Source organism: Mus musculus, chromosome 1 (assembly GCF_000001635.26).
Source record: "Mus musculus strain C57BL/6J chromosome 1, GRCm38.p6 C57BL/6J".
Taxonomy (NCBI): Eukaryota; Metazoa; Chordata; class Mammalia; order Rodentia; family Muridae; genus Mus; species Mus musculus.
In genome coordinates this window covers 155,188,287-155,212,470 of record NC_000067.6, presented here as the reverse complement: position 1 = coordinate 155,212,470, position 24,184 = coordinate 155,188,287, and the positions used below count along the sequence as shown (strand labels likewise).

Below are 24,184 nucleotides of genomic sequence, written 5' to 3'. Positions count from 1 at the left end.
TTGCTGGATTCTGTCTTCACTTTGTCTCTACCAGCCCTAAGAGGCTTGGGGCAAGGCAGGGGCAGAAGGGTACAGGTATGGCCAGGGGGCATTCAGAGGGGACATGTGGAGGCCTGCAGGGGTAGGGTCATGGCCAGGGTAGATGCAGAAGGCTCTGCAGACCTTGAGTCAGGAGAGGAGCCCTGGCAAGGCTGAGATCTGAGAGAACAAAGCTAAGAACCTTGGGCTAGGTGCACGGTGGGCTAGAGTGTGTGGCTCACTGCCGGTGTGGATCTTGTCACAGTGCCAGCTGTGGTCTCATCTGGATTGGGCTGACATGAGTGTCATAGGCAGTTTTTATCGGACAAGGAAGACACTGAGGGAGTATTGTCTGTGGCGAGGTGAGAGAGGAAACTAGCCTGTCTTGGGAAGGAGATGGGGACATTTGCAGCAGAAGTCAGCTACAACTCTACGGCTCCTGCCCCAGAGGCTGGGGAGAGGAAGGGAAGTGGGGGACTGTCTCAGAGCCCCAAGAGTGCAGGACTGGATGGCTAGGACTACCCCAGGCTGGAGAAAAAGCAAAAAGAAGGGGCTTCTAGCAGGTGGATAAGAGTAGCCAGCCTATCATGTGCATGAAACCTCAGCACATAAAGAGGGCACTGGAGCACTCGAGAGATGAATCTGCCCCCATCCCTTCCCTGCAAACGCTACAATCAAGGGGAAGCCCTGGCAACCCCATACAGCAGTGGTTCTCAACCCGAGGGTTGCGACCCCTTTGGCAAACCTGTCTCCAAAGATATTTCCATTCAATTCATAAAGGTAGGAACATTACAGTGCTGAAGTAGCAATGAAAATAATTTCATGGTTGGGGTCACCACTGCGTGAGGAACTGTATTAACGGGTCGCAGTGTTAGAAAGTTGAGAACCACTGTCCTGCTGGATATTCCCTAGCCTGGAGCTGCCACTAAAGAAATTTCACCTCTGGGGAAAATGTCAGTAGCAAAAGTCACCTCTGCTTTCTGTTATAGCAAGGTCACTTGTCTTCTGGAGAAATGCAGTGAAGGGGCTGGGAGAGGCCAGGGGGCTGGGGTGGCAGGAGCTTCTGCTGGCCAGGCCCTGGTGTACCCCAGTCTTTAAACGGGGCCTACCAGGAGTGTCCTGCTTCTTGGCCTTTCAGAGGTGGGAAACCCAGCTCGATGGCGGTGCTGGTATCAAGTTCCCAGCTCTGTCTGCCCCGAGTGAGGTCCACCCGTCTTCTCTAGCCTTCCTCCATTTCCCCTCCCCCAGGGCAGAAAAGGACAGAACCCAGATGTGAGAATGTACAGGGCATACAGGCTTTCCTGCCTCTGACCTGAGATCTGAGGCACCCCGTGGCCTCTGCTTTCCCCTGGGGTAAGCAATGCTGTGGTCCCTGGCATGTGTGTGAGTGAGTGAGTGTGTGTGTGTGTGTGAGTGTGTGTGTGCGTGTTTGTGTTGGGGGATAGGGAGAGTGCTTTGCTCTCTCCAGCATCTTGTCTGTTCTGTCATTTGCTTTACCTATAGAGCTATTGGTGTGGTTCCCCAGAAACTGCACCTTCAGAACCTTCTAGAACTTAGTTAATTGTCCTAAGCCAGATCTGGTGCAGGCTGGAGAGGTGGGGGAAATGAGGAAGACTCCATTAACAAACAGAACAAGGAGGGGCAAGAATCCCACGCCACCTGGTCAGTGTGGCAGTGTCTGGCATGGTGCAGCCTGGTGCAGAGCTGGAGGGCTGGTGGTGAGGACGGAAAAGGCACTCCTAAGCACAGCTTTGTGAAATGAATGGGAACTTCATTCTTCCTGTTTATCTGTGGCCCTTGCTGAGTCTCTTCCACCTACCCACTGCCTGGCAACCTTTGCAAGGATTAGAGAAGTGTCTGTCCTGGGAGCAAACCATGACACTGCGCTGGCGCTGTTCCCTCTCCCTTTAGCCCTCACACAGTCGTGCAGTCGGAGGCCTTTAGACTGTGACTTTTCCTCAGTGCAATTATCCTTCACTTACCTGGCAACAACTGGCCTGTCCTGGTGCACCTGCCCAAGCCATTTCTTCTCTCCCCAGGCATATTCTGGAGCTATTCACAGGCTCCTGCCGTCCCCGGATCCCTTCCCACTCTGCACTGTGAAGTCTCTTTCCAGGGCAGCCAGAACACCTGCTCAGAAATGGCAGCCTTCCTTGGCAAGCTCTGCCCAGCTCTCAAAGGCTGTGAGTTTGGCCAGGTCGCTGGGCTGGGCCCAGGAAGGGAGCTGCTGGGACTGGCTCAGATACTGTGCCCACCGAGCCAGGGCTCAACAGCTGCCCTGCCAGTCCTGGAGGGCATCCGGGACTGTTCTGTGGATGCCCGGGCACCTGCCAGGCCTGTCTTTGTCTTGTCCTTCTGCAGTCTGGGCTCAGGCCCCTATCACAGTGTGGGGCTGCCCTTGGGGCTCTGGGCAGGGGCCAGGCACAGAGGGGAGGCCTGCTCTGTGCTTTGGGATGCCCACACCTCCTGAATGGAGTCAGCTTTAGCTGAGAGATAAGGCAAATTGGCATGGCATGGGCTAGAAGGACCACGAGGCAGCGGGCCCATCCCACCTGGGGACCACAAAAGCTTCTGGGGAGGGACAGCTTCAGCCCTGTGACACCCCAAGTTCACCAGCCTCCATCCAGCTCAGAAGCTAAATTGGGAGGAAGGACTGTGGATGTGGTAGGAGATCTTGCACTGCAACTGTTGCCGCCGCAGACACGACAGAGTCTCTGGGTCTTCTTGGGTTACTAAGATCAGAAGTTTGTTCAGTTTTCTTATAAACAAAATCCAAATGCCACTGGGGCTGACTTCCTAAGCTCCTGGACTAGAATTATTATCTTGGGTTAGCCCAGGCTGGCCTTGAACTTGCTGCAATCCTCAGCCTCCTGAGTGGCTAGAATTTATGCAACTATGCCAAGGCCTAGATCAGATTTCCTGAGTTAACTAACTTTAACTTTAGTAACAGCTCTGAGACATGGTCAAGACCGAGGCAACTGTCACCCATGCTTTACCTTAGGCACGGAAGACTTTGATGTTTTAGGAGCTGGCTCCATCAGGAGTGTTCGTCTCCTCAAGTGTGAGGGCCTGATTCTCAGCACCCACATTTGTCAGCTATGGTGATGGATGCTTGTCACCACAGGGGTGCAAGGGTCCCTGGAGTCAGCTAGGCCCCAGCTGGAGATCTTGTCTCAAACACCAAGGTTGATGGCTCCTGAGGAACGTGCCAGGTTAGAGACAGCTTTAGTGAGATACCTGCCTACCATTACTCATGGCAGACGGGCAGCTTTTCCTGAAGCAAAAACCTGTGGTCCAGTCAAACTTGGTGCCAGCAGTATCTCTGGGTGTGATCTGGAGATTGAACTAGGTCTCACACACTAGGTGGGCACTCTACTTCTCAACTATTATGTCTCTAGCCTTTTTCTACATCATATGTATGTGTGTGCACACATATATTACACTTACTTAGTCTGCATATGTGTGGGTATGTATTTGTCATGGCACCCATCTCCTATCACGTGGGCTCCCAGGATTGAATGGGTCATCGGGCTTGAAGGCAAGTGCCTTTACCACCACTGTACTATTTCATACCTCACTTCTCTTTTCTTTTTCTTTTTTTTGAGATAAGGTCTCACTAAAGTTCATCGGGCTGGCCTTCACTTTTAAATCCTCCTGCCTCAGCCTTTGGAATAGCTGGGGATTATAGGCACTAGACTAGTTAATTTCTTTCTTAAGGTTAATATGTATGTGTCTGTCTGTCTGTCTGCATGTATGTACACCTATGCATGCCTGGTGCCCAAGAGGCCAGCAAAGGAGGTGGGATCCCCTGAAACTGGAGTTATAGGCAGCGGTGTGCCACCAGATGGGTGCTGGTGAGAGAACGTAGGACTGCAGAGCAAGCGCTCTCAGTGCCGAGCCTTCCCCAGCCCTATGCTGGTGTCTCTCTTAGTGGCTTCATGCTGCAGTCTTCAGGCCTGTAATCTCAGCTGCTTGGGAAGCTGAGGCAGGGGGATTGAAAATCTGGCTCTCTTGCTCCATTTTCCCATGTGTTAGGACTCCAAGCAGGCAAATCTGGTTTTCTTTGGTACTAGGGACTGAGCCCTGGACTGGGTAGGCAAGCACTCTACCAACTGGGCTACCTCTTGAGCACTAACAATCCATAACTCCAATCTTCTAGTGGCTGCCAGCTTTCTCTGCCTCGGGCAGATATCTATGTTAAGAATAGTTTTATTTCATTTTTTTCATATACTTTACCCATATGCTTTCCCCTCCCCCAGTTCCTCCCAGACCGGTTTACCAAGTCCAAGTGCTTTCTCCCTTCATTAAAAAAAAAAGGGGGGGGGGGTGGAGGAAGACCAAAAAAAAAAAAAAAAAAAAAAGCCCATTGTGTGTTGGCCAATGACCCCTGGGTATGGCCTGCCTCCAAGTGCAGATGACAGACACAGTGATCCTCCATGGATTCTTTTCCTGAGACCCAGCAGGTATCAATTGCAAATTGTTTCCTTCATATGTCAGTGTTTTAAAGTGTGTGTTGTGTGAATGCACACACGTGTGTGTGTGTGCATGTGTGTAGAGCATCGTTCTTCTACCAGTCCTTTACCTCTCATAGCCAGCGTCTTTCACTGAGTTTGTAGCCTGTGGGTTTTTCCAGCTACATTGGCCATGGAGTCCCAGTGATCCTCCTGTCTCAATCAAACCCAGCTTTTCAGCATGTACTGGAGAATGTGAACTCAGTACTCAAGCCTGCACGGTGAGTGCTCCGGTCCACTGCGCTCTCTCCCCAGCCCCATATCCACTAGTGCAGCCGGGAGGGAGGGGTAACCTGTGTTTAAATGTGAATACTGAAGAACAAGAGCGGATGGGGGAAGTGGGAAGGGGAAGGGGAAAACACCCAGGGCAGCGCTCAGGTCTCCATCTTGCTTTAATACTGAACAGAATCCCGTCACAGGGCTCGGCTGCAGCAGGACTTGAGGAGCAGAAGAAAGAAGTGGACTGCAAGGTGTAGAATGTCACCTTCATGGAGTTTATCTTACACAAGTGTCTTAGCAGTTTTCATGGAGTTTATCTTACACAAGTGTGTCTTAGCAGTTTTCACGTGTGTGATGTCATCAGATGTTAGGGTTACCAACCGAGCAGGCACGCCTCTTTGAGGAACGTTCCCTGTAGATGCAGAGCAATGTAGAAGCAATGGTCCTCAACGGTGTGCACTGGAACCAGGGGTTGTGGGTGCTAGCCTCCTCTCCTAACGACTCCACAAAAAAAAATGCATCTCTAGCAAGCTTCTCACCCTGGGAGAGCCACCACATAAACCTACCTGTGGCAGAGGTGACAAAACTCTGGTCCCAGGGATCTGGTTCACTCTTACCATGCTGTGGGGATGTGCCACCTGTAAGATGCCCAGGTAAAGTTCTGACCCTGACCCCACACCAGTGTGTACGTCCTATTATTTAAAAGTAAAAGTATTTAACCTTGGGAAAATATATAAGGGTTTCTTTCCCACTATTTTGCCACTTATAAGTTCCATTTCTGCATTAAAATAAGCCATGGAGGCTACTTCTACTTATAAAATCAAATCTGCCATCATCTGCAGCTGGGTTCCTTTGACGGTTTCCTAGATGGCCCTCATATCTGCTAGCATGCTGAGGGTTAGGTCCAGCCTGGGCCAGTCAGGAAGAAGTCACAGGGAGCTAGCTGAGAGCACTTGCCAAAGCCGGGGTGGGACTCAGTGGTACTCAGTGTGCTGTATGCACGAGGTCTAGAGTTCAAAAACAGAAAAAAGCAGAGCAAAACAGAAAAGCAATTCCAGAGCCTTGTCAGTGGGTGGCCGGCTGCCCTGCCCCCAGACAACCAGGGCACAGACACTCTGCTTTCCCTGGGAATAAAGACACCTGCTTCTCTCCAGCCAGAGCTCAGCTTCAGGGTCCTCCTCGCTGTCCACACATGGATCCCAGCGGAATCTCCGCTGACACGGAAGGCAAAGCTTGATCTTGGTCCCACCCCAGGGCTCAGGAAAGCGCAGATGGAGCAGGGGCAGGGCCCAGATATCTGCTCAGCTAACAGTGATGACGGTGGTCTTATTTCTCAAAGCCCCTGAGAGCCAAGTGGCCTTTCAGAAGAAAATTCATAGCCATAAGAAGACAGACTGTAAAATACACTTCCTCATAAAGCTCTGGCCGCAGTGGGCAAACCAGGTCCATGAAACGTTCATGTGAGGCCCCAGCGGGGGGCAGGCACTGCCTGAGCAGCCAATGTGCACTGCTAGGGGAAGAGCATGTCTGGATTAAGGTCACGTCAGAAGAAAAATAGCACCAACGTGTTAGCTGATGGCAGGGACACACGCACACACATACACACACACACACACACTCTCTCACGTTCTCTTCTTTCTCACCCTGCCCTGACAGCTGACTTGGCAGAAGCTATAACATATGGAGGATTTCCAAATGCAGCCAGTCAGCAGCCACCTGAACAGGCACCGTTCAGAGCTTCAGTGTTTGTCCGCAGGCAAACACGCCATGCCGAGGAATCAAGTTAGCATCACTCTGAGTTCTGTCACCAAGGCCAGCTTCAAGTGCCTTGACTTGTCCTAAAAGGGCTCCCGATGGCTAAGTCCTGCCTGCAGTGGCTATTCATCCTCTGCAATGGACAGCCCCTGGGTCAGAGCCCTGCTGCTCAGGCCATAGGAGCTGTTCCACTCCAAACTCACGCTTTTCTGGAATCAAAACCAGACAGTAAAGCTGCCCAGAGCGCATTAGTAAGAAACAGGTGACAGTGGCTCCCACGTTTATACACAGCAGACCAATCTCATCCTTTCTTTAAAAACTGTACATTTATATAGTGATTTATTTGCACGTGTGCCCACAATCCAGCACACGTGGAGGAGAGGACAACTCGTGGGTGTGGTTCTCTTCCTCCACCAGGTGGGTTCTGGGGCTCACAATCGGGTCAACTGGTTTGGCAGCAGGCTTTCCCATCCCCCATTGTTCACTCTTAAAGAGAAAGGCCATTTTCAGGGTAAGATCTTTTTGAAGGTTGGCAGTTGAGTAAGGGCATTTAAGACAGACCCCCTCCTATCTTACTAGGCCCCTCCCAGCTGTGAGGGTCCAGGGAGGATCCTGTGGCCGAGTCTTCAGTGGCCGAGTAAAGCCCCTTGTTGGAGAGTCTTCTCTTCAGGAATTGACTGGGGCGCACAGTGAGGGGCTGATACATTTGCGAACTCCAATTTTACGTTCTCTCTACTCTCGATGGACAAAATACACCTTAAAAAGATAAACAGAAGCCCATCGTTTCTACCAATTTGGGAGGGAGGCAATGCAGTCAGAGGGAGGGGGAGGAAGCGACAGCTGCTGTGCTCCACGTTCTATAACTTGCCTTCCAGATAGTCCATCTCTGTTTTGGTTACAAATTCACTTTGTGGCACAAGGTGAAGCCAAGCCACACCAAGTCCACAGAGGTGAACTCAGTCCATCCCTCCCTCGAGCTCTGGGCCTGCAGGTGCCATGAATGCCCCCCTGGTCTCACTCTGTGGGCAGAGAAATCACCCAAAGAAAACCCTTGGCTCCACTGCCTTTACTTACAGAAGGTAAAACACTTAACAGAGACAGATTTCTGTTGGAATCAGACTGGATTTCTCTTCACAGCCCTTACCCGCACGAGGTGAGAAGGCATGGAAGTTGCCAAGCTGTTGGCTACCAGACCCATCAGTCTGTTTAACTCTGGCTAAAAGCAGAGAATAATGGGCAAGTTGCCAAGTTTCCCTGTTTCAGCTCTAGCGTGAATTCTGAAATTGAGGAAAACACAACATGCGTGCTCAGGCATACATGACAATTCCATTTGCCAGGACTGTGAAGTCCAGGGCAGGCATCGCATTGTGATGTCCCAGCCCAAACAAAGACAAGATTAAAACAGAGGGCTGAGAACTAAAGGTATTTTGGGATCCGTGCTCTGGCAGGCGCTCTCAGTGGACTGTCCTCCGTCCCATCCTCAGTCGATGGGAAAAGCGTTCTTCCCGTAAGCACTCTAAGCTCTTTTGTTAGCCAGCATATATATCCCACCAGTTCTTTAATGTGATGGCTCCAAAACCAAGAGCAGCAGGCAGAGTGGGCTGGGGAGCACATCTGTAAGAGACACACACTCCTAGGCAGTGTGGGCCATCCCTGTGTTCCCTTCCCTAGTCTAGGACATATGGCAGAAGGATACCTTCAGCTCTCTGGGTCACTGCGGAAGAAAGGTCTGTCCTTGTTCTCTTTGCCCTGGCTCTGCAGTGACTGGCCTGGACTAAGCCGGCCGCCGCAGGACTGAGGTGCAGGCGGGAGCACCTGCGCGAGCAGCTCCTTTCTTGCTGACACGCCACGCTCAGTCCCAGCCTGTGTCAGGTCTACAACACTGTTAGGCCAATACCTTCAATCAGTGAGGTTGCCATACGCACTCAAAATAGATCCTACAAAATTAAAGCCAGAGTCACAAGTCTTCGTCCCTGACCATGCGGGAACCTTACTAAAGAAGTACTCTCTGAATGCGTCTGACCGACTCTCCTCTGCTAGCGGAGAACATGGCTTTAAGTGCGGCGATTTCAATTCTTAGACTGTTCACGGCTTTGTAATGTGGAGTGTGGGTTTCAGTACTCAGACAAGGCCCACATTGATTTTTAACAAAAGGCTTCTATATTTTAATGCAAATCTGAGGCCTGCCCATGGTCTATGTTCACAGAAGACTATTCAAAACTTTAAAATTTCGTGAAACAAAAATAACACAGAACCCTATATTGAAGCCCTTTGTACTATTCACATTTTCTCTTCATCTGAAAAGAACTAACATCACTGTATCTAACACCAGAGCTTCACGCAGACACGGTGCCGACCCCCTTTTGGTCTTACTAATCTTTTAGCTTTTACCAACAGGTAGATTTCCTTACCTATCATGATCCTAAACAAGATAAAATACCCTTCTTTTAAAAATTGTTACAAATATTTATTTAAAAGTGCAATTTGAAAGTTAGCTGGGCAAGCACATCATTGGGAATAATAAAACAAAACAAAAAGGGGACCCAAAAGTCAAAATCCCAAGGAATATGAATAACCCAGGATTTGTTTTTTGAAAGTTGGCATGCTAAGGAATGCACAGAGAGGCAGAGCAAGAGAGGTCAAAGGTCAGGCTGTCCAGGTGCTGCTCTTCCAGCACGGAGGACAACTGAGCGGCAGCCTCCAACGTGGAAGGCTGGCTCTGGCCCTGACGGCTATGTTAATACCAGGCTATGCATTTGGGACATTATAAGAAATCCCACATTCATGAGCACATCTGAGGTATGGGAACCGTCACCCGAAGCCTGAAGCGTAGTGTCAGCAGTTTCAGCCACTTCAACCCAATAAACCATCTGTCAGGGAATTTGGACTCCCTCAGTAACTCCCATGGATGATGAAGTCAAGTTGTTCTTAGAGAGCAGAGTACCAAGTTCTCTTCCCCATCTATGCTATTACTCACAGAGTAAGGGGCCTCTGGCTCAGAAGCAGCCTTTCTGTGTCAGGACAGCTTCTGCATAAGCGTAATAGATGTGCTGGCCCTCCTACCTCATCTCTGAGTGCCATCAGCATAAAAGCATCAGAGAAGAAGGTGTGTCCCACCTGGCTGAGCATTGCTGTGCTGTTCGGGGCTCTACGTCTGCAAGCTGCACCTCTGAGGAGACAGCCCTGGGACAGAGCAGGTCAGCAGCTCTGGCCAGGCCCAGGGAGATACCATCAGTCCTTCAATAGGCTAGACCGACACAGGTGCTGCTGTTCTCAACTGCCCCAGTTTATTAAAGCCTTTCATCATCTGCACCCCCAGCCCCAAGGGATTTCACTACTTCCTGTTGCTTATCCCTGCCACAAAAACACCCGGAAAAGCAGTTTAATCTCAACTCTTACCCAGCAAAATGAGACACTGCATTTCTGTCACGAAGTGTTTCTGAGCCTTCTGTTCTCAGAAACAGCAAGCTCTCAGGGGCTAAGAAACATAACAGCAATGGAAACGTACATCCCCAGATGCCCTCGTTCTTGCCAGGCTTCTTCTGAAGGGAGAGTGGCAACCCATCTAAGCAGGGAAAAGGGTCTGAGTAGAAGGAAAGGCTGCCAGAGACCAGCAGAATGAGCAACGGAGTAAGTGGGGCTGTCAGTTCTTCTGAGGACTCTGTCCTTCCTTCCTCAAGGAGCGAGGTCCAGTAAGGCAAAGCAGTGGCTTGCTGTCCTCAGCAAGAGTGGGCAGCCGGGGCTTCTGCTATCCGGCCGGGCACATGGTCACCTCTTCCCTCTTCGAAGCTTGCCCTTTGAGCGCTGGGAGAGAGGGCTGTCTCAAAGCTGGAGTCACAGAGGAGGCGGGGTAGAGGTGTGTTTCTGGGCGAGGAATGTAAGTGGCGGAGTGCTTGCTTCTCCTCTCCCCTGGGTCCTCGTGCAGAAGTGCCTGAGGCGGGCGGGCCACCATCACAGCACTAGGAAGAGGATCAGCACGACCACCAGGACCGCGAAGAGGATGGCTATGGCACACCACTGGCGCCGATCTGGAAGGCAGGACACAAAGGTGACCTTCCCAGGGTTAGGTACTGCCCTTCCTGAGACATAGGTCCTCAGACTTTAGGACAACATTGCTGAAGCAGAGAAGGGACAAGGCATGCACATGGCAGAGCAGAGCAGATCCCAACCCTGCCCAGGCACCAGGTCCCCTGTGCTGTTCTGCCTTGGGGCTACACTTCAAACACATCTACAACTCTGCCATTAAGTGCAGGCTTTGAGTCCTGAGCCTTTAGCTGAAGCCCATGGATCTTAGCTTTCTGCTGGTGGCAGGTGCACCAGTGAAAAGGCTTCTGGCACTGGTGTGACAGATTAAAGCCTGCTTTAATCTCCCACACAGAGATATGCTTCGGCAATGCGCATGCTCTCCTCATGAGCACTGTGAGAGGGTGGAGAGGAGAGACAGCCACTGCTGGTCGGTTCAGGAAATGAACGGCTGAAAAAGCAGCTCCCAGGGCAGAGAATGACTAATTTCATATCACACCTAGTCAGATAAGGAGATTGGTTAGCCAGTAACTGTGTTCAAATGATTTACATAGTATATCTGTAATGAAAGCCAATGCCTTCTGAAACCTTAGCCCTACTAACATTTTGGAGCAATTGGCACAGGATACAGAAAGGCTACAGTTCTTCTAGATGGTTGAAAGCAGAGAAGCCCTCTGCAAGACAGAAAGGCCGACAGGCCCAGGGATGCCTACTGTAGCCCACAACCCTAAGACTACAACTGTCCCCCAAAGGGTTAAAGAACAGCTGCATTGCATGCTGTGCAGGGCCCCAGCTTGAGGCACCCACAGAGACAGCACCACCATTAGGACGCTTATGTAACTTGCAGAAATGTGGACCACACAAGTGGCATGTCCACTAGCAGGTCCTAGTGTCCTTCACAAAGGACCAGGATGATACAAAGGAATGCTACTAAGAAGCTAGGCATGCTGGGTATGTCTCTTAAGTTAACACTAGGAAGGCTGAGACAGGAGAATTCCCACAAGTTGACAGCCAGCCAAAGTATCAAAGAGTATATACATGTGTTTGATGTGTTTGCCAGAGTCATACAAATTCTATTAAAGAACAAAAAGCAAAGGACATGATGAGGAATGACTGAGTGCCCAAATGTCTGCTGCGCAGGCATGAGCTCCAACCCCCCTCACCCAGGTAAACAGACGGCACGGCTGCATGCTCCTGGCGCCAGTGCTGGTGCGGAGCAGACAGGTAGATCCTTGGGACTTTGCTGGCCAGCCATTCTAGCAGAACTTACAAGTTCTAGGTCTCAAAAAATAAAGATGATAAGGTAGGAAGTAACAGAGGGAAACACCCTAGTTGACCTCCAGCCTCTACTTGCACATACACAATGCCATCATTATGAGAATGTAGCTGAACCAGGAGCAATGAGCCAATGAAACACAAGTACACAGGTGTATGTAAAAGTGGAGCTGCTGTTAAAGTCTACTGCATAGCCTTCAGATCTCAGCACAGCACAGTTTTGATGAGCATATTATAGGATGGTCTGAATTTAGGAAAATAGATAGCAACTCTCCACAGAGCAAATCATATTCTTAGTAAGTGCCACAGCAACATCTTAGAGCTGTTTTTTGGCCAAAACATGTGAATATCAACAAGCACAGCAAATCTTTTTGCTGGACCACCTTGTCTGCCCCACACACCAGAAACTCACTGAGTCACTAAGACCCAAGTCTACCCACTCCTTCTGTCTGAAGCAGGACTGCTCTGACGAGTGTGAGGAGGCCTGCCATGGGCAAATGCCACTGTTTGGAAAGCATTCTCTTTTCTCGTTAAAGACACAGGACCATAGTTTCCAGTCCAGCATGGAAGGACCCTTCCTTATCACTCCATCCTAACAAGCGTGAATACGGTGACAAATCGGCCCTTCTCAGACCCTCTGGCACTGGTGTGACAGATTGTTTTGAGACTGCCTTTCCATACAGGTTTGATAACAAAGCAATGAACTTAACCAAAAGTTATGGAAGAGAAAAGAACAATTACAAACTGCCTGGTCAATAAGCTGAAACACATACTACAGCAATATTTCTTTGGTAGCAAGCAAAAATTAAAACGAAGGGTATTTCATGCTAACTGCTCAGTTAATATATAACAGAGCAGTTGTAGACTCTCTTCCATATACAAATATTGCCAAATATCTCATGCTGTTTCCCAAACTCTTCTTTCTGGACAAAGCGGGATGAAGCATGAGAGAGCTTCAGTGTTGCAGACACTCTGCAGGACTTTCCTACGCTCTTCACACCCAGAATGCTAGCAAACAAAACACACAGACGGCCTTTGTTCACTCACTCTTCCTGACAGAGCTGATGCTGAAGGGGCTACTTGACTGTACAACGAACACGCACACCAGAGAGACTAGTATTTAAACTGCTTATGTAACACTTCCTTAAAGAAACTTTTTTTCTTTAAATACAAGGGTACTGAGACGATAACTCAGTGGGTAAAGTGTCTGCATGAGACCCTGAGTTTAGATCCCCACAGGCAGGTAAAAGCCAGGCATATTGACTTGTGCCCATAACCACAGTGCTCGGCTGGGGGAAAAGACAGGGAGGCAGAGACAGGTGGATCCAGGGGCTTCACACCGCTCAGCCAGGCTAGGCAAAATGGCATGGTTCTCGTTAATGAGCGTCTTAGTCTCCAAAAAATAAGGCTGAAGGCTGGAGAGATGGCTCAGCAGGTAAGAGCACTGACTACTCTTCTAGATAACCCTAGTTCAATTCCCAACACCCACATGGTGGCTCACAACTATGCAACTACAGTTGCAGGAAACCAACATCCCCACAGAGACATACATGCAGGCAAAACATCAATGTATATAATAAATAAAAGAGTAAATAAACAAATAAGGCTGAGAGACTAGTGAGATGGCTGAGTGGGTAAACATACTTGCTGTCAAGCCTCACAACCTGAGTTAGATCTCCAGCTCCCACATGGTGGGAGGAACTAACTCCTTCAACATACCTGTGTACACAAGCAAGTGCAAAAAGAGAGAGAGACAGGCAGACAGTCAGCAAAATAAAAATGACCTCTGGTCTCCACACATGCACACTACTGCAAAAACACATGTACACACATGTACAACACACACACACATAAAATTTAAAAGCAAATACATAAATAAAGTAGAGGACTACAGGTAGAGGAGAACAGAGGAACCAGAAAACAAACTTCAGACCCTTCTCTGATCATGGGGAAGATACACTGAGCTGGTGCCTGTATAACACACACAGCTTCAGGCAAAGAACCTGCTTGAAGCATGAAGGCATTTAACCTAGAGAGAATGGAAAGAACTCCAGATATGCACTTCTTTTTGATCCCTTAGGTCTCTCCACTGAGCAGAGCGGTATTTTTGGATAAGACAGAGCACGAACACACTGGTAAACACCTTTGCATTGTTTTTCATCCAATGCTCACCACTCCAAGGTGCTTGCTACAGAACCCAGGGCCTCACCCCTCCTGGTTAAGTACTAAAGACTCTCCCATTGAGCTCTATCTACAACTCTCAATGGTTTAGTTAAGAGGTGAAGGCCGGACACTGCTGTGTGACCGAGCCAGGAGGACACTGCAGAAGAGTGCACGGGCATCTGTGTTTCAGCCCTCCATGTCAGATGCACCTGACATCCAGAAACCACCAGGGGAATAAGGAGGCAGGAATTGGGGAGGGTCTTTTAATCACTCAAATTATCTCAAGAAATATCTCAGGTCTTCCTTTCACCAGGCAACAACCTCCAGATAAAGAGGAGATACTGGATTTTGACTTGACGTACATCATTTCCTGTTGGTCAGGGGAGGCAATTTGTAGTAATCACAAAAAAAAAAAAATGTAGATTAGAAAACATCTTCAAATATGGTAACTGACCTGAAACCTTATTTTTTCATTTCTACCCTGGTACACAATGCTAGGACAGCACTTTATAAGACATCACAGTCTGAAGAAGTAGGTATTTTCCCAATGATGAAAGGAAGACAGTTCACAGAAAGCAGCAAGTGTTATAGCAATTTTGACTTTAAGGAAGTTCCCTAGGGACGGTGAGCAAAAGTACCTACTGCCATGAACATGAGTGCCATGGTCAGTGTGTGCATGCATGCACACGTGCACACACACACACGTGCACACACACACATGTGCACACACACACACGTGCACACACACGAGCACACACACACACACACGAGCACACACACACACGTACCCACCATGTGCTAAAATAAAAATATCAGAAGAAAAACGTTAAGTTCTCTAATGTGGCAAGAAAAATGGAAAAAAGTAAAAAACAAGATTTGGGATTTCCGGGAAGTTTCTCCACTGGGCGAACACTCGAAAACGTGTAACAGGAACAAGACTTTCCCAACGTGTAGTCCACAAGCGCAGGCTATGGCTTCTATATACTACTATTCCATTTTCTGACCCAAAAGTAGCACAGACAAATATGCCAGAGGCAAGAGAAGGTCACAGACAGAGTCACACATACATACCACTGGTCATGTGAGACACTTTTGCAAGTTTCTTCATCACGTTGTCCAGTCGAGACTGAGTGCTCTCCAACTCGTGAGAGAAATCATCTAGCATGCTGGAGAGAAGGAGGGAGCAGGTGGTAAGTAGAGCCTTGCATTTGCCATGCTATAAAGTAAGGCCTGGGCCTCCATCTCAGTAAAGGTAAAAAGTGTCCTTGGGGACTCAGGATCCACCCTGTTACCCGAAATCCTTAGAACGACTTACATTTTGTTTTGTTTTAAATAAATTTGGAAAATATATGCTTTAAAAAAACATATTGCATATGCTATAGATTAGTCAACAACCTTAGCAGGGTCTGGGGTAGTTCCCATGATCAAGAATGCTTGTATTTCTGCAGAAGAACCCATAAAGAATCACAGCTACACTCGGTGTAGCTGAGACTTTTCCATCACACAAGTCTGCTGCAAATTAAACACTTGGATTTGTAGATTTCAGAACTGCAGACAAGGCAGTGTGCCGCTGACTACACAGCACTGCCAGCCCAGGCACAGGGCCAGAGAGCCTGGCTTTGTTACTTCTTCTTTGAACAAGGTATCTTACACAAGTCTTTGAGACTCTTGATACCTGTTAAACAGGGTGACTATGCCAAAGCAATGCGTGTCGAGGGGGCCTGCAAGAAGCACATTAATACACAAAAGTACTTTATGTCAATGTGAGTTCAGGAGTATACTCTAAATCAGACAGATTCTCCTTTAAAGCATTCTGCCTTATTATAAGTTAAAAGCCAGAGGCTTGACATCCCTGATGGTGTATGGGGTAGGGTGGGGAAGGGGTAGGGTTGGGATGTGCGCTTTCTTTCTCTCTCTCTCTCTCTCTCTCTCTCTCTCTCTCTCTCTCTCTCTCTCTCTCTCTCGCTTGCTCGCTCTCAGAAAGCAAGAGGGAGAGAGTGTATAATGGATGCATCATTGCTGCATAAAAGCAGTGTTTCTCCAAGGAGAACTGGAGAATCAGCTCAGGAGGCCCCTGTTATTTGCCATCCAACATGCTGCTGGAAACAGCACTGAATACTGTATTTGTATTCTAGCAACCTTTATTTCATAAATTACTATACATTCCAGATTTCAGCTTCTGTCTAGTACATGATTAGTTTGAGGCTAAAATTAATACACCAATTAGTACCACAGCCTTCCTACAAAGACCTTATTTACTTTGACAGTGTCACTGGCAGCTATAAACCACTGCTCTGGGTGTGAGCCCACAAAGGAAACATGACAGTCCTTCAGTATCTGGAACTACCAAATCCTCGTTAAGTTAACTACCACAGTCCACACTGACAACGAAGTAAATAAATCTTTGTTCTATACTTGAGTTTTCAAATTAAAAAATGTTTAGTTCATCTCAGATCCTGGCAGCACTTTGGTCCTGTTGCTGGCAGGCATCTCCAGGCCGAGCACTGAAAACCAAGGGCTACTTGTGTGTGCTGGGCGTACCTTTTCTTACTAAAGATAAAACAAGGCATGCCAATCAATCCTGAGCCAAGCACAGCCACACCAAGCTTCTGCCCAGCAGAGAGACATACAGGTCACAAATGCCTTTTTGCATTTTTTCGACACTGTGCTTTCTAAAAGGTTTTAAAATTTGAGCCAGGATCTCAAATGCAGTCCAGGCTGGCCTTGAACTTACAAGGATGACCCTGACCTTCTGACCATCCTGCTTCCACCCACCAACTGTGGGTAGAAGCCACCAAACCTGCTACTGCTGGGGACTGTATGCAGGCAAATGCTACACCAACTGGCCTCTGAAATTAATTTTTAGCTATATTTTATCTATGCTACTATATCTGAGTTATCCCTTCAACATGAAATATAAAGATGATTGATAAACTCTCCTGCCCCTTTGCTCCAGACTCCAGGACTCCCATTCTGCTCACAGCCCATTTGAGTTCACTGGCCACATTCCATGCTCAGTAGCCACATGAGGCTGGCGCTATTCTCCTAGACAGCATATGTAGCAGTTCAAGGCCCATATTTCTTCCCTTCTATTTTTACCAGAAGGATCAATACCTAATTTAAAGAGCAAAACCGTCCTGCAGGGATGTTATGGTAAACCACAGTTCTCTTCCGTTACCTGTGTGTTCCTGTCAGTTCAGCTTCTTCTGGTCCTTTCTCCTCTTGTGAAGTAGCTTGCTTGTATCTTATGATGCGGACTTTAGTCCTCAGACTTGATGGTACAGAACTATCACATTAGGATTTAGCCCTAGACCACGTGATTCCCACCTGTCCCCTCCTTCCCACTTCTCTGATATATATATTTGTAGTTGTGTCATAGTTTGGTTAGGTCAATATTCAACATTAACATTACACCATCTGAGTACAGGCTAGTCACACTGAGAGGTCTGTGGTGGGAGGCACACTGCCTCACGTTTGCTCCCCTCTGGCTCAGGGGTCAGCTTTCTTAGGCCTACTGAGCCCATCACCTGCCTGCTTTCTGTAAGCTAAACTGGTATAACTCCTGTTTCCTGTTTTATGTTCTCCAGAGGTTTTTATCTTTGCAAAACCATTCCTGTTGCTGCTGTGCTAGCTTTGAGGGGATGGAGATAGACCATCATCATTGCAGCATCTTTAACTAGGTGGATCTCAGGCTGCCTTTCTTTTCAAGCTGCCTCACCAATAAAGTAGCTGAAGCCCTTCCTTCCATTTTAAATAGAAACTCACCCAGTGTTTGGGTTCCAGTTACTCTAGATCCTCACCTGGCATAGCCACCTGGATCCACTCTGCTAAATCATCTAAAACCCAGCACCTGCTCACGGCATCACTCCAAACACTACCTCCCTGCCTTTCCTCCATACTGAAAAGGAAAGTCCCGCCTCCTCATCATACTGACAGGCCACACCTGCTATGCTCTGACTCCCTCTCAGGACTTCTGCTCCCCCTTCCCCATGGCAGACACTGAAAACCATGTTGTGTGTGTGTACACTTGCCCCGACTCTCTCAGGTGCTTCCTCCCTCCTACACACACTGCTACACACATCTCTGCAGAGTCACTGGCTCTCTTGCCCCCAGGTTTCAGCTGACCAGGGCTCTCCAGCTGGCTGAACTGGCCTATCGCAGTGACAGTGGCTCTTTCCCCACTGCCACCGTGGGACTACTTCCCTTCATGTGTACAATATGTGCTATGCCTGGGAAGCAGCAAGCATTCTGAATGGCAGGCAGTGTCTATCTTGCTCACTCCTATATCCCCAGGGCCTTGACAACCTGGTGCGGAACACGTGCCCAGGAAGAACTGATAATGAGCATATGTAACAGTGAACATTAAGAAACATCCAGGTGTACACCCCCACTCACCCGGGGAAAAAGTAGAATGGTGTATTATACAGCAGCTGTATAAAAAAAGCTGTCTGTGCATTTCATACTTGAGTGTAAGAGACAGGTTCTTCAGCAAAAACAATTTTGAAGAGTTATGTTTTGCCTCTTTTTTTTTTTTAAGATTTACTTATTTACTTTATGTATATGAGTACACTGTGGCTGTCTTCAGACACACCAGAAGAGGGTGTTGGATTCCACTGCAGGCGGTTTTGAGCCACCATGTGGTTGCTGGGCATTGAACTCAGGACCTCTGGAAGAGCAGCCAGTGATCTTAACCTCAGAGCCATCTCTCTAGTCCATGTTTTGCTTTTTTTTATTCCTTTGTTTTGAGAGGGAAGATTGTTTTTGCTAATTACAATTAAATTTGAATGTTCTTTTGTAAGACAGGACTTATGTTAATGTAGTGGGTACTGGGATGGATGACAGCTGGGAGTCCTAACACCACCTTCAGGCCCATCCTCCTCTTCAGGGCACTGTCTCCAGAGGGCATGGCTCTATCTGCTTCCCATTCCTAACTATGCCTCAAGAGTCTGCTCAGAGAACTTAGTGTGTCGTTTAAAGGGTTTTAAAACTAACAGCTTTGCCTAAACCACAGTTGTGAATTTTATCTGGGATTTGCTTCTTTGGGGGAGCTACTCCGTGCAACAAAGTCCAAACTGCAACCACACATTATGCAGCTTCTCTCTTTAGCAGCCACGTACTTCACTGCTAGGCTTTCAGGGTCTCAGTCAGCGTCACTGCTGCTCAGGGCATCTCACTACTCACACGGCCTGTTCCTCCAGCTCCCCTCCGATGCGCTGCGACATGTTCTTCAGCACCCCGATGCTGCCAGAGACCAGCTCCAACTGCTCATCCTGCTGTTCCACAATCAACTGGTGCCAGAGGAACGGAAATAAGCAATTAAAATCCATCTTACCTGGTTCCAAGCCCGGCACTCCAGCAGCTGCTAGTTTCTTTGCCAGCTTGGGACAATTCACATTCAAAAGCAAAGCCCAGAAATCAAAGCAGCAGACCACTGCCTCTGAGAACACACTGCTCCAAAGCCTGGACTGTCAAGCTACTGCTATCCCCTGCTGATCCAACAGTGAGCCGTCAGCGGGGCTTGAAACCACCAAGAGAGATTTACTCTGCTTGGCTGAGGTCCAACGAGGGAACGGAAAACGGCCAATGCACACAAGCATATGACCACCACATCAGGGGCTGGTTAGGAAGAGGAAGCCCACCGCCAAGATCAAGGTCTCCGTCCACAACAGATGGTCACAGTGTCAGTGAAAGACAGCCTAGCAGATCTCTGGATGTGGGAGGACTGCATAGAGTCCTTTTCTTCTTCCAGGACAGTAAGTTACCTCAAAGACAACTGTTGGCTGACAAAGACACACTTTCAGTTGTGCTGTGGTTCCCTTACTCTCTATCTCAAACTTTGCTTCATTATAACATCTTGAGAGCAAACAACTAGTTAGGCCAACATGATAACATAAAAAGAACAAAGGAACACACCGCCTACATATAAGCATAAAACACAGTATTTATGAACCAAAGTTTAACGGACAGCTGATTCTCACATCCTGATCTATAATGTCATCGTTAGCCTGCTTTTACTAGCATAGCTGTTGGTAAAGGCAACACCACCAGCTGGCGTGGTTGGCTCAGCCCTACAATCTCAACCCTCAGGAAGCTGGGGCAGAATGATTATGAGTTCGAGGCCAGCCTGGACTACATAGCATGACTCTGGCTCAATAAAACCACATCAATAAACTCATAAATAAATGAATGCAACAACATGGAGATAATTCAGTTCACTTTCCTTCAATGTCTCAACCTTTATCAAAGCAACTGTTTTTATGTAGAATGAAACAAATTAACAAATTTTTTTTTTTTTTTGGTTTTTTAAGACAGGGTTTCTCTGTGTAGCCCTGGCTGTCCTGGAACTCACTTTGTAGACCAGGTTGGCCTCGAACTCAGAAATCCGCCTGCCTCTGCCTCCCGAGTGCTGGGATTAAAGGCGTGCACCACCACGCTCAGCAAATTAACAACTTTCAATGGATGAAACAAGAACTCGAGTGTTTCTGAAAGTATCTTTGTTAAAATGGACAAAAGGCTAAATGTACAAATAAGAAACTGGGGAAGAAGGAATGTTTTCCTTTTAAAAATCCTTGGCTTTAGCTGGGGCACGGCTGCATGCAGAAGGCACAAGCAGGCTAATCTCCAGGAGTTGGAGGTCAGCCAACCAACCACAGCTACACAGCTCAAGAACCCATCTCAGAACAACAGCAACAAAACCAAAGCCTGCACAAATCCTTGGCCTTGTTGGTTTAGATGTCAGCTCTGCTTTTCCTGAAGTCTGATCAAGTGGTTCTTTGGGACACCATGCTTTCAAGATTTTAAATGGTGTATACAATCATTACACACCTGACAACCCAGCATACGGCAGCTGGGTCTAAGCTGCTTGTCTTTAGGTAATAAGCTTGTGGCTATCAGAGAGTCAGGGGAGGCGCCCTCCTGCCACCTCCTTGCTTGACCAGCTGTTCTCAGGTACCTGCTGCTGTGCCTGCTGCTCCTCGATGAAGTGGGAGTTGGCTAGCTGCAGCTCCCGGTCAAGGCGCCCATAGCGATCTGCCACTCCAGCATTCCAGCTCTGGCTGCTGCTGTCTCCTAGGAGTGCCTGTGTGAGCAGGGACAACCAATCAGGAGGAACACCAGGAGCCACTACTGACCAAGCCAAGCAGCCCTCGAACCTGGATCAGGCTCTGATATGGGCATGCAGGATGGTGCCTGGTAGATGGTTTGAGGAACACCAGCAAGGTATATTCAAGATCTCCCGATGAGTCTCACAGATCGATGCTACTCCTAAGGAGAATGGCTGGGGGAAGATGAGAGGGAGCAGTGGAGAGCAGAGTTAGGGCGGGCTGGCTAAGGTTTGTTTAAGTGGGTACCAAAGGCCCTTGGGGTAAAGGCCACCTTAGCCACTTGCTGGCTTCTTTGAAGGGTTCAAGGCAGATGGGATAAGCTGGCCGATAGCTTTTCCCAACTATAGCTCAAAAAAAAAAAAAAAAAAAAAGAATGAGAGGGGGGAGATAAGTAAGAACAATGAAAACAACAAAACAAACCCAAGCAAACAAGAAAAACACACAAATCAGAACTTAAATTCAAAGTTTAAGTTCCAGATGACCAGATGACAGCTGCTCATCTTTTAAGGATTATATTTTAACAATTAGAAAGGAGTTTCCACTTTATTCGTTTTAATTATGTGTTAGTGTGTGGTGTCTGTATGTGGGTCTGTACATGTGAATGAAGGCAATGGATCCCCTGGAGTTAGGGTTACAGGCAGCTGTGAGTGCCTGATAAGGATGCTGAAAGATGAATTCGGGTCTCCATCCTCTGGAAGAGCAGCAAGTGCTTGTAACTGCAGAGCCATCTCCAGCTTGGAAGAGTTTCTTTCATAAAAAGAACCAGGCAAGGTGGTTCATATCTGTAATCCCAGCACCCAGAAAGCTAGGGCAGGAAGATTTTTATTTTTAGTTTCAGGACAACCTGGGCTACATAGGCCAGCCATAGCTACATGAATAGCAAAACCTTGTCTCAAAGTAAAAACAATTCCTTCCCCCAAACCATGCTTTCGGGAATGGTGGCACACGCCTTTAATCCTTGCACTAGGGACGCAGAGGCAGGTGGATCTCTGAGTTCAAGGCCAGCCTGATCTCTACATAGAGAATTCCAGGACAGCCATGGCTGTGTAGGGAGACTGTCACAAACAAATAAATAAATTTGAAACATGTTAAAGATTCCTCAAATGTCTGCATCAATTTCATTCATGTGTTTAATTTTGAGATAGAGTTTTACTATACATCCCAGGCCAGAGCTAAGTTTACATTATGTGGACCCAGATTGGCCTTAGATGTATGAGCAACCACCTGGCTACATTAAAATTCAAACATAACCAAGCCCCTTTCAAGGAGCCTGGAGTCCCATAAAAAGACAGTAAGCAATTAGGACTCCTTAGCAGACGCCTGACAGCACAGTGGTGCCAGAAGAAGAGGAGGAGGAGGTGCTGTGGGGTCCAGCGGCCAGGAGCAGGTGAATCAGAGGGTGGTGCAGTGCTGAGAAAAGCTGGCTAGAAGCTAAGGTTTGTCTAAATGTCTGCCAAAGGCCATGTGGTAAATCCTGGCCTATGACACACCTGAGAGGTAATGGAATCTTTTAGAAGTGTAGCTAATATGCCTAAATCAATACATTTGATGAACCCTCACTGGAGAAGTATCTTCTTGCAATAGATGGTAATTAACACAGAGACCCACAACTGGACAATGTGCAAAGCCAAAGACTTTGAGCATTTAGTTCTAACTGGAATGTGTGAATCACACCCCTCCACTCAAGGCACAGGGATGTGTGCACAAAACAACGTGGGAACACTGTAAGAGCCAGAGACGGAGGATGATGCAAAGGAAGAGCTCTCTAGACACAACAGGGGTGATGCTCATACCAACTCACAGGGCCTACGACAACACCGACAAGGCTTGCACAGGTTCAAGCCACACAAAATCCCAGCATGGAGAAAGAAGAAGTGGGCACAAAGCCCCATCCCCAAACAAACAGCTAATGGCTACTGAACGATGCTGGCTCAATGAAAATTAATTTAAAAGAGTGACACTAGGCATTATGAGCCACATTCCAGGGCAGGCCACATGCTCAGGAGTAGTGCACCAACATAAAATGGTTTTGTGTGCACTTGCTTGTGCTTGCTTTTTTGGTTTGGATTTTTGTATGTTAAAGATGTATTTATTTATTATATATAAAGCATATACCATTCCACCTGCATGTATGCCTGCAGGCCAGAAGAGGACACCAAATCTCATTATGGATGGTTGTGAGTCACCATGTGGTTGCTGGGAATTGAACTCAGGACCCTTAGAAGAGCAGCCAGTGCTCTTAATACCTGAGCCATCTCTCTAGCCCAGCTTTTTTGGTTTTGGTTTTTTAAGAGAGAAGGAGGGAAGACACCCAGAGGCCCGCCCAAAGCAGGAGCCACTATGATGTACAAGTATATGGAGGAGAGATATTAGAGAAAAAGAAGTGTAATGCTTTGAGCACTACAAACAGAAATGGAACTGAGGGTGGAGAAAAACAGCCTGACATGTAGCTTGCCCTGCCACCTGCCACCGGAGGCCATGGTGACATCTTGTCCTGCTACAGATGGCCAAATCTGAGAGTGGGAGAGCTGGCCCTGCCCCTTGCCAGTTGCAGCTTTGTGGAAGTGTGGGTACAGGAGAATTGGTAGACTAACCAGCTCAGCGACCACCCAGGCCCAGATCTGGGGCTTGGAGTTGGCCCACCCCAGCATCTACCAATCTATGAACTGCTAGAGCTTGTCAAGGGGCCAGTCCTGCATATCCAAAGCTGCAGGGTCTCCACGACATAGGGCGACAACAGGATATCCAAGGAGTCCCAGTGAGGATCCAGTATTAATAGTGTAGCAGAAGCCAGAGGCCTGGAACCAGACCAATGAGTCACTGCAGTGAACATTTGCAAGTAAAGAAGTGTGGACAAGAGGGTGGCCCGCTGTGACACATTGCAGCTTTCTCAATGGGATGTTTGTTTGGGTAAGGGGTGTGTTTGTTTGTTTGTTTGTTTCTAATTTTCTTTCCAGGGGAGGCTGCAAGGGCAGAGGGAAAATACAAAGGGATAGGAGATAAGTGGGACTGGGATGCAAGATGTGAAATTCACAAAGGAGCAATAAAAAGTTTTTTTTTTTTTTAAATGTATACTTGGTAAAAAATGAAAAAGAAAGAATATGAAATGGGGTGGGC

At 47.9% G+C, this 24,184-nt stretch overlaps 1 protein-coding gene across 3 annotated transcripts in view; it reads right to left on the bottom strand.

Moving 5' to 3' along the window:
- Nucleotides 1–4,903: 4,903 nt before the first annotated feature.
- Stx6 (syntaxin 6) overlaps nt 4,904–24,184 on the bottom strand; it is a 48,940-nt gene continuing 29,659 nt past the window's right edge. The window contains exons 5-8 of one of the 3 annotated variants that reach the window (XM_006529766.4): nt 20,917–21,042; nt 19,146–19,252; nt 15,036–15,130; nt 4,904–7,259 (exon numbers count right to left, since the gene is read on the bottom strand). In XM_006529766.4, the coding sequence (XP_006529829.1) occupies nt 7,225–7,259; nt 15,036–15,130; nt 19,146–19,252; nt 20,917–21,042 (363 nt within the window). In that variant the 3' untranslated portion in view covers nt 4,904–7,224. Of the gene's footprint in view, nt 10,532–15,035; nt 15,131–19,145; nt 19,253–20,916; nt 21,043–24,184 lie in introns of all 3 variants that reach the window. The other 2 variants (XM_017321868.2, NM_021433.3) reach the window with 2 other exon arrangements.